Source organism: Sinohyriopsis cumingii, unplaced genomic scaffold (assembly GCF_028554795.1).
Source record: "Sinohyriopsis cumingii isolate HCF-2022 unplaced genomic scaffold, ASM2855479v2 utg000379l, whole genome shotgun sequence".
In the NCBI taxonomy this organism is placed as follows: domain Eukaryota; kingdom Metazoa; phylum Mollusca; class Bivalvia; order Unionida; family Unionidae; genus Sinohyriopsis; species Sinohyriopsis cumingii.
This window is the reverse complement of record NW_028315894.1, coordinates 2,343,324-2,358,831: the sequence shown is the minus strand read 5'-3', so window position 1 is coordinate 2,358,831 and position 15,508 is coordinate 2,343,324. Positions and strand designations below refer to the sequence as shown.

The 15,508-nt window shown below is 33.4% G+C and overlaps 1 protein-coding gene across 1 annotated transcript; it reads right to left on the bottom strand.

The window, feature by feature from the left end:
- Positions 1-6,366: 6,366 nt before the first annotated feature.
- Positions 6,367-14,562, bottom strand: LOC149774225 (uncharacterized). Its single transcript, XM_089945676.1, has 9 exons — positions 14,405-14,562; positions 13,014-13,331; positions 11,199-11,468; positions 10,731-10,991; positions 10,279-10,302; positions 9,761-9,799; positions 8,768-8,881; positions 7,447-7,958; positions 6,367-6,941 (listed from the first exon to the last, which is right to left on the bottom strand). The coding sequence occupies exons 1-9, from the start codon at positions 14,538-14,540 to the stop codon at positions 6,732-6,734; spliced, it is 1,884 nt and encodes a 627-aa protein (XP_089801802.1). The 5' UTR covers positions 14,541-14,562; the 3' UTR covers positions 6,367-6,731.
- Between the last annotated feature and the right edge of the window lie 946 nt (positions 14,563-15,508).

Sequence of the window (15,508 nt, the reverse complement as noted above, 5' to 3'; positions counted from 1 at the left end):
ATGGAATTTGAAAATGTCATTAGAAATAACCACCAAGGATACAACAAAAATATGTTGGCTACCTAGTAAATACATAAGCAAAAGAAAAGACAAAGTACTGCACCAGTATTGAAATGCTTTATTTAAAAGGAAAAGTGAAAGAAAATAGCCAAATGGTATTGGTACTTAAAATTTTTTTTTTAAAAATATATGATCAAAAAAGAAAATCATAAAAATGATAAATCATCATAACAGCATTGACAGGCTTATTTGTATTTGTCATGTAAACATCCAGCAAATCATGCAAGGACATTTCATTTTATTAGTTTACCATAAAGGTAATTGTAATAAAATTCACAGAAAGGAAGGCAACCTATTTAATTTTACAATATGATTATTATATGACAAAAATATACTAATGTTTATTATTATAAGATAAGATAAAGTTAAAGATATGCAAAACCAGGTTTTGGATTTATTGAACAGTAGATTTTTTAAATAATGGGGGGTAGTGCTATTCAGATTAATAAATTATGGATATGTGGCAAGCTTATTAATTCCTCAAAAATAAGGTGTCATAATATGCCTACTAAAATCTTAAAAAAAATGATAGAAAGAATTGGTGACCAATATCATTATTGAATACATCTATAAAATGATATTAGTAAAAATATAAACAGTGCATTGGAAGATTTAATACATTAAGACAAAAGGTGTTTGTTTCTGGTAGATTTATTGGGGGAAAATGTTAGAATAATAAATAACATTTATTTGAAACAAGAATGTAAGGTATCGCTGGCCTAATTTTGTCCATAGATTTTGAAAAGACATTTGATATTCCTGAAAATTGATTGGTAACACGGTTATAAATATTTTAAATATCGCACTTAAATACTAAAATGGATAAAACTATTTTCTAATTAATTCATGTACATTCTAAAACTACATCTGAAGTTTCTAAATCTTAGATGGTGGTACAACTGACTCGTAGCAAGAATAATGGAAGCTCGTACCAATCAACCAAGGTCATTTTCTGAGCTACATAACTTGAACTGGCTCTTTTCCAGGGGGTCGAGACCTCAATGGTTTTATTTTAACATTTTTCAGACCTGGCATTTCATATATTCTTTTTCTCAAAATGGCGGTTCACAATGCGAGTACAAATAACTAAATAAAATTGGAATCAATAGAACGGAGGTTTCATGTGCATAACGAACTGCTATCTCATAAGAAAGGATGGTAAGCAAGTTTGTTTTAGGCTGTTTTCCAGCGGTTGATTTGGTGGCGATATAATAGCCATAAGCAAAAGGCGTTCCTCCCATTGCACCAAATGAAATCTCATGTAGTTCAAAATTTTGACAATACAGTCTACTCGGCAAGGTTTGGCCGCCAATAAGACAGGCACTTGATCTGCAGAGGTAACAGGGGGAACAGGTCGAATATATTATGAAGCATTGTGAGGAGCCAAGAAAATCAAAAATTCTTTGGCAAAGATTCAGTTCTCAATGCGGCATGGGAGACTCCACCGCTGTTATATATATATATATATATATATATATATATATATATATATATATATATATATATTACCGACCCGCCAACAGTTGGTCAAAGTTTGAATATCGGAAACATATAGTGGGTTGAAGCTTGTATTGGCTCGATACAATGATTGTGACCTGGTAACTAATGATCGATTTATCTTCTTTTCTCCTCTTTCATTGGGATGAAGTTTATTTAGAAAAAAAAAAAATCCACCTGGCCACAAAAACAAACAATAATGAGTTCTGTTTCCAAAAAGTAAGCCCAAAATGTTTTAAAATGTTGGTTTTAAAGCTGATGGGGATCTATCTGGCTAGTGTACAATACGTACATTATGTTGAAATCCCAAATTTTTCATTACTTTTAGCGAAAATAGGTGTATATCTTTGTCTAATTATGCGCATAAAGAAACACAATTATATTCTTAAATTATCGCGACTTGCGTATAAATATGCAGAAATATAATATATTTTAGCAAGGAAAATTATTGATTTGAAGCTTATCTATTTACAAAAGGTATCCTGTTGTATCCATTATTTATTTAGTTTCGCGCAAAACACAGTTATGTATTCAAGCATATGCATGTACAAAGTCCAACAGGAAGTTGTAACAACTTAAACACTTATTAAAACAGCATTTTACAATGTCGCGTGATATGCGCAAACCTCCAATGTGTAGACAGTACACTAAATGTTCGGCAAGATCGAGTAAAGCGACATGATTAACAAATAAAGTCTCTTCAGCTTCAACCACTGCAGATATACATAACACTTTTTAAAATAATCACATCTGATACATTCATCAATATTAATTCTTCATTATGCCCGCATTTAAATTTGCTAAAGATAGTTGTACTAAATTGAGGTTTGACATTTTTTAAATACTGTTAATTGAGTCTTTTTATATTTGTATTGTTCAATTGTGGAAACAGGGACACCTCTCAACAAGACAGTCTTTCCAATGGACACATGTAAATGCTTAAGCAACGTTAACACAGAGCACGGGAAGTCATTTCAGTGTACATGAAGTATAAGCTAAGAGAGTAAAGTTTAATAAAGTTACACACAGACGCATAGAGATAAGCAGGTAGATATACACATAAAAGCAAAAAGACCATATTATTATTGAAAACATATTTTCCAACCTAATTTTTCTAATGTAGCTTTTGTCAAGTGAGCGAAGTGTATTTCAAGCTTAAATAAGTGAAGTTTATCTTCATATCTAATGAAATTTCATCTATACATTACGTGTGCCTGGGTCTTGTTCGCATTTCGTCTTCCACCGCCAGTGGAGCTAGATGAAAATAAGAGTATGTTTTGTTTTGTTCGGTTTGTTTTTAATATTTCCGCTTTAGCGAATTTCCAACCTAAAGCCCCTACAGTGTCGACAGTTTTGTAGTTGTATTTCTTCAAAATGTTATGATGCTTCAGCCCAAGGAAAGAAATTTAGAGCACACTGACCTTTTATTTCCTATGGTTATGGCACTTCATCAGCATCAATCGACAACCAATTGTCTTGTGAATAAGTGAACATTAGTCGCTTTTTCTGTTATCTGATTGCATCTAAATCGATGTAAAGCTTTAGCGAATCATATATTTAAATTTCTTACAAACTAATGACTTTCACACGCTGTAGGCTTTAACCATTTTTATTTTAAATTTAAGTATTTGTCAGATTCTTTCCAAAACGGTTGAAAATAACTTCGAGATTAGAGTTGTTTTAAGTAATAGGTCATGATCGACGTGTACGGGATTATTAATATAAAACTCCGCTACCACCGTTTTTTATTATCATAATACAATACTATGAAGATTAATTCATAGGATGTCCATTCAGTGCGATTATCCGCTAATTTGTACGGTTTTATACAGTGATATTGGTTTTCATCGCCATAAAAAAAACGCATCAGTAAATTGTGAATAGTTAAGCAATTGCATTTTTAATAGTTAAATCAAAATTTAAAGTGAATTTGCAATTGAACAAGATATTGCATACATTGCTGTGTTAAGCACACTTTTGACATATTGCACAGAGTTTCTTCCCGTAGGTGACTTTGCACGCTTGGATAATGCAAACAGCCTAGGGAGCACCATATCAATACACCGATTGATTACGTAGTTACTTTGTAAATGGAGATACATATAAAGTCATGCTGCTGGCATTTTCATATCAATGATAATAAAAATGTAGGCAATTTCACAAATACAGAGTAAAATGTAAAATATTAAGGCATCCAGGCAGTTTGTATTTCAGTTGTATGATTTATTTCTGTATTCATTTTGTTTATTTTGCTTGTATTCTTCTTTAATCAAACTCTGCTGTACTATATTGTCTCATAATTTGAAACATATTTGAACGGCTTTTGAATAATTCAAATTCATCCCGCCGAGTTCCTGCTTTTTTAAACTCCAAGCTTTTGTTTCGCCCTTGCCTCGTGCTTTCATAAAGACAAATGTTTTGGAAAAAACTGTTACCCCATAATATCATATTAACTGAACGGATCAACAGCTTATCACATCGAACCAAATCTTGAGGGTTTCAGTTTCTATTCCTGTTTGAGTCAGTATCGTGAATCAGACAAAGTACAGAGACTTTAGTGCAGGACGATATGTAAATCGGATGCTGGCTATTGAGATAACTTAACAGGATGTCCTCTCATTGACCTTGAAACTTCTACACATAGGTTCGTATTATACACTTCTGTTCATCTGAAGATGCCTATAAAGTAAGGACAGTGATCAATTCGTCTTCAATTATTACACGAAATGACATAAATAGTTAAAAACAATTCCTTCAACTTGAACTACTTAAACTATTTTATTAGCTGTACAGAATATTTCGATGACTAAGAATCAGTAGCGTTCATTCAACCGACAGTCCAAGTCCGATGGAAAGTTTGTTGTATTGGTAAAATAAAAGTAATACTTTAATCATATTATTTGCAAGAAATAATCCTAAACCGGCGTCATTTTGCTACATCAAGATCAAACCTAAAGATCACAAATAGACAACACACAGTTGGCGAGACTGACATTGTTGGATGATCTGGGCCGACAATGTAGCAGAGATGAAAACATTCCGGTTTTCCTTTTATTTGGGTTTAAAAGAAATTAAAATCGAATATTTGTTTCTGGATATAATTCGAGTAGGAAAGAAGGTAACAATACACCAAGACACCATATACCGGAAGTTAAGGACTCCCGGTACTAATTCTTATCACTACGGCGCCACCACTACTACCACCACCACCACCATCTTTATTATCATCATCATCATCATCATTTACAACAACATCTTCTTCTTCTTCTTGCCTCAGATGCAGCAGGTCGAGGGCTCGAACCCCGGCCGAGTCACAGGGGCTCGTTACAAAGAAAATCAAGGGATTGGGATTCTAGAGTTTGTTCGGATCTTACCTTTCGGTCAATGGTGAAATCCAAGATTGTCCGAATGCAAAATTGCACATTGAGTAGGCTAGATGTGCAGACGTCAAGATCGGCGAACAATTATTGCATTTTCTTCATTATATCACAAATTGAACGAAGTGTGTCGAGCTGTTTTGAAAATTGAGCTATTCTCGATTACGACTGGCCTAAGTTGGAAATTAGCAGACGTAATTAGGATAAACTAGCAGTGTTGGAACTGCAGAGGGGTGCGGACCGGTGTCTTCCCTTGTGTTATATTATTACAGGTTAGAACCCCCATCCCTTGATTTTCTTTGTAACGAGCCCCTGTGGGCCGAGTCATACCAAAGACTCATAAAACTGGCGCTAGAAGCTGCCTCGCTTGGCTCTCAGCATTAAGAGGCTCGTGTTTGGATCGGTTGGCCTGGTGTCAGGACTCTGTGGGGCATGATGCCCCAGTGCTAGACATCAATGTAAACTGTCACGCTGTAGACATTACCGATTTTTTTTAAAGCTATGTTAAAAATCCAAATTTCTCTCTCTCTCTCTCTCTCTCTCTCTCTCTCACACACACACACACACACACACACGCACACGCACACACACTTCTACTTCTATTCATGTTGTTATATTGTTGAAGGATTCAGAATCATAGCTATGGCTACAGTAATGATGATGATGATGATGACGATTGTTGTTGTGTTTTCGCAGTTGTTTATGCTTTGTAGGCAATTTCGACCTACACATATGCGTCACGGATATTTATACTAATATTTTAACGTCTATCGTTCCCTTATACGGTGAAATATGATGCCAATCGCACCTCTAGTGTCCTGATATGGACTATATAGATGAGGTATAGAAGAAATACATTTTTTCTTAAGATAATTCATGGGAAAGATATTGTAGTATTCAAAAACAAACATATCTGAGTTGCTAATATTACAACAATCTTCGACATTGTATTTTATTTCCTCGACGAGCATAAGCTTCTTATGTACAAAATAATTTAATATCTTATTGAACTTTTTGCAACCAGGTGAGAGAGAGGGGGAGGGAGGGGTGCTCATTCCAAACATACATACGAATATGGTTTGGTAAGTACAACATATGAGTGACAGAATCGGCGAGGGATAAGGAACCAGATATAAAGGCATTCGTGCATTGATACGAATGTAAAGGAATATCTGTGTTCTCTTCACATTTGAGTTTTCAAGCCAAAATTAATGTCAATTTGATGTATATGGGTTTTTTCTTACTCTTTTTCTCATATTTGAGCTTCTTGTTCAGGGATATATGACAAGGTACACCGAAAGTTAATTCACATGATATACTGCTTAATATGGTTATTTGTTCGTATCAGAGCACCTTAGAGAGCCTAGGCTTAGAATGTGCGGGACATTTATAAGCTAGCGATAGGTTTTAACATATTAAATAAACACAAGTATCGGTTCTGCGTGAATAATTTAATGTACATAGCTTTCGAAAGTAAAGAACAAGGTCGCAACTCAAATGTTAAACTATATAATAAAACGTAATGGCGGAAATGCTACTTTATGAAGGAAATTTAACATTTGATGAAATCAAAAGTGACATCCGGTCATTGTTGGGTTGAAACAATGTAGAAATATCAACATTCCAAATGTAATGAATTCAATTGCAGTTAGTCTTATTTTTAAAATTTGCAAGACTACAGATGACTGACACAAGTATTTACAAACAGATCTAGATTGTGTCTTGCTATATAACATGAAATAATAAAACATATCCCACATTTATCATTACAAATGCTTGTAGTCTCTTATCTGATTATCAATCAATTGTTTTGGAAATATTACATATGGTCACTTTCTCAACATGTGCAAATATTGCATCTTCAGAAGAAATACAATCATTACCCAACAGAGTGGGCAAAGTCGCATAGTCATAGTCGTCATTTCTAGCTTCAGCTCTACCCACGTCCTCCTGTTGATTTTCTTCTTGTTCGCCGACACTAGTGTAGTTATAGAGCGAAAGAGCAGCCTATAAGGGTAAAATAAACATTTATTGCTATTTTGAAAAACGATATATATATATATATACATATATATATCAGTACAAGTTTAGAAGTTCTTGTGACAAGTTTACATATACATTGCTCAGTTATCCATGCATTCGCTTTCCACTCATGTATCGGCAGGTTCGATCCTGCACACCATTATATGCACAATTTAGTGAAATAGTAGTCTTGTCCAAGCATAACAGTATTGTTCATTTCCATGACCATTCAAATCAACCATGCTTTTCTAGTAAGATCGAACGAAATAAATTGTATTATGTCCTACCTCACGAAGAAAAATCAGAGCTGTGGTGGAGACACTGATCTATAAATCCAAATCATAACCTTTGGTCAAAGCTGCATTTTTAAAATTGAAATCCACTTTAAAACTGTTTTAGCTTTCGATCTCCTTATATTTTCATAACTGACATACAGATAGAGACACAGACAGACAGAGAAGGACAAATGCATTGAGTTGTTCCAAGTTACCTCATCTACATAATTGTATAGATCTTCATGGGAGTGTTGTTGGAATCTTTCAGGTAGATGTGTGTTTATGCTTAGAGATTTAGCCCCGCTATTGTGCTCATCATTACTCTCTTTCTTCTCTTTTCGAACCTTTGCATACTGTGCCTCCAGTCTAACTCCAACTGCAAGTCCTTCCATATTAGACCAGCTGTATTTGTTAGGATAATATGTCTTGTGTAGCGTGTCATCACTCTCTGAGCATCTTCCAATCACAGAAGATAATTGTAGCAATGTCTGCAAAGAAAAACTATTTCGAACAGGGTTCCAAGGATCTTTGGCATGGTCTAAAAGTGTCTGCAAGCTCCTGGATTTTCTGCCTCCGTATGGATAACCTGATCTCCTAATCCTTCTGCACGCGCCCTCTTGCACGTTTGGAATGGGAAGTGGTATATCATGGTGTTCGACGCTTAAGAACTGTCGAGTGACTTCTCTGTTTTCCAATTCTTTAAATGGGTGATGCAACGTCCTAGAATCTTAACAGTATAAAGAGGAAATAATACAAAAACTTTAATCAACCAAGGCCTGGTTTCGTTATAACCAATTCCTAGCATAAGAAAATATCTGATACTAACAGTTCTTCACAAAATCCCATAAGAGAGAAGTGAACAGTTTATGTAGTTTGGAGATATTCGAGTTCATAGTTTCAAATATATTCTTTCTATCAGGCTATAGAGCTATTTAGGTATGGAAAACAAGTATTGAAATTAGCTTTAAGCTGGTTCAGCATCTAATTACTGCACATGCATTTAATTACTAATATTGGTCATATTTACCTAACATTGGATGTGAAACAAATCTTAAATAGGTATATGCTCATACTGGTACACTGCAACATGTCAGCTGCACTTCAAAGGTCTTTTATAATAACCTGTAGTTATATTAAAAACGCATGCAAGACATCATAAATAAAACATATTACAAGTTGAGCTTCGAACAATCGGTTTCCCCCTAAAACAGAAAAATACCTCGAATGCATTGTACATTCTAAATAATGTATTTTAAGTGATACCATGTAATCAAGAATGTGTCGTTGCCAAAGATTGGCTCACTATAGTCATACGACCACCACTGTAGCTACCAAGAGATAACAAATATATATTGAACAGTGATGTTTAATACTGCATTTCTAGACCATTGGAATGTTACACGCTTACGCTATTTGTTTCAACGAATATGAATTTCTTTCTTGTTCCAAAACGTCATTACCCTAAAGCTTGCTTTCATGAAAACTATTGAACCATGAACACATTTTGATTTAGTGCTAGGGTTATACTAACCATACCTGATTTTCTAGATATGTATTTACGCCGAAGCATGAATAATATTGAAAAGCCAACAATGACAAAGAATACGGCGGAAATCACAAGTCCCGTGCCGAAAACCTTTAGATCGAGACCTGAAAAGACATACGCATGATTTGTTATACAGAAGTTGGGAGAACAATGGTGCATTGTGCTATATAACACATTTAAGATTACGACATATATCTTTATTTAAAAGAATGCAAAAGTGATATTAGATTCTGATTTGCGTAACAATATCAGCACTAAAATTTGACTATTCAATGGTGCTCATTTAAATGTGTAGACTCTCACATATATATATATATATATATATATATATATATATATATATATATATATATATATATATATTTGTTTGTTTATTGATGGAGTCGAAGACTATCACACAGGTCTCGTCTGCGAATAGATGATCAAGTCCGCGGCATACGACAACTACCGGTATTACCTTGCGGTACATCAGTACCACCATACCCTTTCAACCAAACATACTAGAACATGGTCATATATATGTGCACTAGTATGCAGCAGTAATCAAATCTCATAAATGCCATTATTTTATTTTGTTCGAATCACAGCAGAGAACGAATAAACATTATCTAACCTTTATGATAATGTTCTTAAATATAACATATACAACGTCACCTCACATTATTAAGCACATTCCATGTAGGATTCATGGACAGTGCAATTTCCACACTGCTTGCTAATACATAGTAATTAATTTGAATTGTATTTTTACTAAGAACGTACAAAAAGGATAGTACATAAACAGTCTATTTCTTGATATATGTATGTATGTATGTATGTATGTATGTATGCAACTGCACAATACACATACTACATGCATTAGTCATAAATCATCCTTTTACAACTACTCTTACTTCAAAATACTATTAAAATATTATTATATTATATGTGTTGTTCAGAAGAGAACATTTGTATAGTAAGAGGGGATTGATTGTCATATATACCTTCAATGTGTTCAGAACTTGAGGCAACAGTAGAAGATACTGAAATAAAAATAAAAGTAAAAGGTATATCGATATCATCAGAATCGATGCATACAACTTTTCTTATTAAACAGCGTGGTTGAAAAGCAAATTGCACTTTATAAGCGAATATTCGATTATTTCGATACTGACTCCAACAACAGTTTTCAATAGAAAGATACATACTCCATTAATATTTTCTTCTTGGTAACGAGTTGTCATTAATTTGGATTTTCGTTTATGCTGAGAATGTGCAAGAAGGAAAGTACGTTAGCAGTATATCTATCCATCTATCTTAAATATATATATATATATATATATATATATATATATATATATATATATATATTCACATCTTACACCAAAATACGTTAATCATGCTGAATTGCCTTTTTAGCTCCTATCACTAACAATAACATTGTTTATTGTTATTCTTTCTGTCCTTATCTGTCTTCTTAGAGCACACATCGAGGGAAGAGGGAATGAATAGTAATATTTACCTTCAGTGTGTTCGGGACTTGAGTCTGCAGTAGAAGATATCGAAATGAAATCAGTCGAAAGTCAAGCTATTTTGATAAGATCGGAATCAATCGACATAATGTTTCTTATCAGACAACAATATCAAAACACAAAGTTCAGTTCATCATGAGGCCCAACGATTATGAAGATTTCTTTCTTTGTGAGATTGTATGTCGTGGTCATTTTATTGAGTCAAAATGCAATAAACCAGCACACGTAATGGCTGATATAGCAGGAACATAGGTTTCATTTTGTTGTAGCATAATGTATTTGTTTCTCCGAGAGTTTAAAGAAGTAATAACATGATTAGATTTTAAGAAATGATGAAACTTTATGCTTAAGAAATTAGAAACACTTTAGAAAAGCAAGGAAAACAACTCTTATGAGTCAAAAAGTTGATGAGTAACTAGGAATACAAGACTGGATTTATTACCTTTCGCTTGATGCAGGAAAATTGTTTTGGAGTGTGCCTTTGTATCCGTTTTAACGTTTTTTGCTACGCAAATGTATGATCCTGCCATTCTTGAATCAAAGCTGTTGATTAATAGTACTGCGTTGTTGCTGTTGACGTAACCCTCCCACCACAGAGCGCAAGTTGGGTTGCAATCGACCATACACTTTATTGTAAAACTTTCATTTTCGTGAAGGTAAATATCCATTTCGTTATGGTCCAAGTCCACTTTGTCGGGTCCATCTAAATGGAAATGCAAAGAATTCATAACCAATGAGATAGATTAGCTTAGACTCGCATTATGTTTGAGAATATTGCTGCCATTTTACCCATTCGCTGGCCTTTCAGTCTGTCTGTCTAAAGAGAAACGAAAACAATCCTGTATGTATATCTAGGATACTTAAAAGATATTAAATGAGCTCTTGAAGGTGTAGAGTTACGTATACTTACAGTATGGTTCAACAGCAAAGGTTTCACTTTCTATACAACAATTGTTCTCTTTGCATACCTCACATGAAAACATATTTGATTTGTCCGCTGTCCATAAACGTTCAAACCTTAAAATAGACGAGTTGGTATAGATGCGTCCCGTAGAATGTAAATATGTTCCGTTTAGTTTCCATTGATACTTCATGCCAGTGAAATTTCCTTCAACAGTGCACGTTATATGCAGCGGGTCATTAATGATGGTATTGGATGGTTTCTCAATATGAGGCTTCTCTGAAAAGAATCATGATATGAAATAAAATGAAATAAACATTTGATGAAAACCAAAACTAAATTGTGTTACTTGCGTAATCAAGGATCATATGTGGCACTGTTTATGGTCTATACATATCTTGAAGGACAACGAGGCACGAATAATTCATGAAAGTACATATTATGTGCTTTTAATTTTATTCATTCATGCTATTTATATTGAAAGTTACCTGAGTATTCTAAATAATGCTAACTATCGATAGACAAAACTAAATTAAGCATTTTATTGTAGATAAGAATAGCATAAAACATTGGGAAGGTTTTAAGAAAGAAAATGAACAACATTTAATTAAACGTTTATGTGTTCTAAACCATCATCAATTTTTATACAAACCCATTCGTCAACTTCAAGTAATTAATGTCCATAATAAAACGAAGAATTTGCACGTCTTCTTTTTTTAAAACGTGATGTGTTTATATTGATGTGTACAAAGCTATGCGACCCGTATCTGTTATATAGTTTTCAGATTATTGAATATCCAAGTGTAGATCATCATTTAATTAGCAAATAATACAGCATCATCAGCAGATTAAAAGGAGGTCAGCTTTATTATTGTAAGCTGTATCATTAAAGAAAGAATCAATAGATAGGGCACTAACATATATTTGGCTTGATTCCAAATCGTAATTTGTGTTTGTACTGATGTGTAAGAAATTGGCCAAGCGATACATGTCGATAATATCCATGTGAAATTCTTCAGTAATATCATGAACGGAAAAAGACCTGTAAAATTGGATGCGTTATATGGGGAGTTTAGATATGTACTACTTTTACATAAAACTGGAAATATGAATGATGCAATTTTGGTCATAGATTTTATCAAACCGTATGAAATATATTTAATATTAAACCAAAAGTATCTTTTGTCCATCTTATATTGGGACAACTGTCCTTTCTACATCAAATGTGTACTTGATACATTATTATATTCAGGATGAATTAGTATAGTGGTGTGCTCCAAAATAGCTAAACAACAATTGAATAGAATAAAAGTGAATAATAGCGGTATGTCATAACCAATATAAAGCAAAACACGAGTACACTCGACTGAATAGTTGTTGAAATAATCTGTTAGCACCTCCCTCATTTTCTATTCCGTATTATTATCTTATTTTTGTTTAAGATATGTGTTAATTTCTATTTAGGATATGTTTTAGAAAATAAACTGCTTTCATTATTCTCTCTGTGTTATCACAATTGTTATAAATAGATGTGCCACAACAACAGTATAACATAGTGATCGAAATTACAAAAACATAGAGCCTTAATATATTGCGCGACAACATACAATTGCTCTATTTACACTATATATGGATAAAGTGTATAATATACGATCTTTGTTTTGCAATAATTTGCTTCTGGCTTAAGGATAAATTTTGACTATTGGATAATTAAATTTTAGTGATAATCCTACAACAAATCCAGCAGCTTTGATTAACTCAGAATGCGACTGCATTTTAAAATCATATCTTTGTCATAAACAACATTTCTATGCAACAACATACCGATTACTATCAGCTCTTTGATGAAGTTTATTGGTTCTTGTATTAGATCATATTTTATCCGACACGTATATCTTCCACTGTTTACCGACGTTGCAGAGATCAAAACTACATATATCAACTGGTAGTCTCCAACGTTTCTTTTCTTGCAATAGACTGAGACATTGTTATCTATTTCACATAAACCACCTTCAATCCGGGCAATTCTGGAACCAGTAGTATTTAAAATTTCTGTGGCAATGAAGGTATTCACGAACGATGCATTTCCAAGTCCCCATTCTAGCGTGGCATTGCATCCACTGAAGGCAAATACTTTATCTTCTGAAGAATATAAAAATACGTGTATTTTTTAGTGTAAGGAAAGATTACGAAACCAGTGATCTTGCGAAATCACTGAATGTTTTAGATTCTACCTTAGATTCACTTTACGTTTTCATGGGATATCATGTAAATGCTCTAGAACAGGTCCAACAATATCGTGAAATCATCGACTGTTATCGAGGGCATAAGATACAATGTTCTAGGGTATATGCATATCAAGATTTTCTCTCATGTTTCCGAGTTTTAAGATGCACCAAAAATAAAACTAAACGTCTTCAATTACATTTTCATCTAACCTGTTGATACATATATTGCATCATAATACCGTGCTTCATTAAAGCGCCATTAATAATTATGATGATATACAAAATAGCAAAGACTCAACACAGCCTAATACATGAACTCATAAATACCCGCCTCAACATATATAGATGAAATTTCCTTCGCTGTATAGGCATATAGATTGTTGACAAATTCAAAACTTTTTATGCTGGTAGAGTTTCACATAATATACACATAATAAACATCAGACTATTTTAGTAATAAGAACGTTCTCGTTGTTGCAGGTTAAGAATGTGTTACATTCCCGGTCTGTTCTTTGCAAAAGTACTTACTCTTAGTTTCCACGTCTTCTTACTACTAAAAATAGCCATCCTAAGGAATCAAGTACACCTTATGCAATAATTGGCCAGCATCCCTAATGTTATACCAAAACGACTAATTTCTACTCAGATGTTACCCAATTTTACTAGAACACCCAAAAATAATTTAGCGTAGTTTTGATTATACATTTTCAATAATTTGATGCAATTCCAGAGATGTTTTTGATTCCATGAAAACGCTATGTAAACAACACACTACGCGAATTTTTAAAAAATTTCGATGATTTCATCAAATGTCGGTTTGCACAACACATGACCTTAAATAGGAAATTGGAATTGACTGAATGACAATACACTCACAATTTAAGACATTCTAAGGAAATTAATAACAATTTTCAGAATGGTTGTACACTCAAAGACACGTATCTACAAGATATTCTCAAAGCATTATTCTATGTTTGATAGACTTACCTCTACATTCACCTTTTCTAATGATGTGGCTTAGGAATATCCACAGAGTTACTACACTGTTTGTACCCATTTTCATACGCGAAGTGAATGGAAATATCTTTCGTGTGTAGAGCCTTATCTCGTTCCCAACTGTCATTTGTAAAGACTGGCCCGGGAAAAATATACACGTCACTCTTCCGCAGATAGAAGGAAAAGAGTAGATAGAAGGCTATTATTTAATTTTTAGTTATGGTACACTATACTGATCCTTTGCTTTCATTGACATTCTACAGCGTACGATATTTGCATGCATGCATTAAGTGAAATGTTCTATCTAAAATTACATTTTGGTTTACATATTTATAATTGATCCTACGGAACAATTTATAAAAATGACGTAATATGTAGACGCACTATTAAAATAATGAATACGGCATTTTTCTGAATGAAATAATAGAGGACACTGTAGTTTAAACTATCACATGTTTTGCTATTAAATTTGTATAGGCAAAGCCTAGCAAGTCTTTAAACAATGCCTAAACTATGTTGTATACAGGGATTATAATTATATACCATAGACAGGGTTATAATGACTAAAATATGTTGTTAAATGTAAGATTTAATGAAAACATGAAAACTGATTGAGAGAACAAAGAGCACTTATTCAAAGAACAACATAAAAGTACTCCTTTGAGCTTCAAAGGTAAGTTTAAATCAGCATCCATAATGTTACTTGGAATCTGTCAGAACTTTCTTCATTTTCGGTGATTAATAATTAAATGGATACCATTCTACAACGTTGCGCAATGTAAAAACCTTTTTGGATGGCTGAGGTTTACAAGTTGGAAACGGGATGCCATCAAGTAGATCCAACATTATCATACAGTTTTATTCTATGTAGAAAATCCAACATTATCATACAGTTTTATTCTATGTGTGCAAAATAACTTTTCCAACTATGATCCTATAAACCGAAATAAAAATCTGTTGAAGCAACTATCGGTTGAAGCAATAATATATAAAAATCTGTTGAAGCAACTATCGGTTGAAGCAATAATATATATTGATGATGACACTGAAACACCCCTACAATTTAAAATGAATCTTTCAATTAGGTTACAAAAA

What these genes read in the sequence shown, in the direction of transcription:
- LOC149774225 (XM_089945676.1), bottom strand. Translation starts at nt 14,540, where the DNA reads ATGACAGTTGGGAACGAGATAAGGCTCTACACACGAAAGATATTTCCA. An exon ending in TAGAAAAGGTGAATGTAGAG is followed by an intron (nt 13,332 to 14,404) that starts GTAAGTCTATCA and finishes TATATTCTTCAG; the next exon opens with AAGATAAAGTATTTGCCTTC. An exon ending in CTTTGCTGTTGAACCATACT is followed by an intron (nt 10,992 to 11,198) that starts GTAAGTATACGT and finishes ATTTCCATTTAG; the next exon opens with ATGGACCCGACAAAGTGGAC.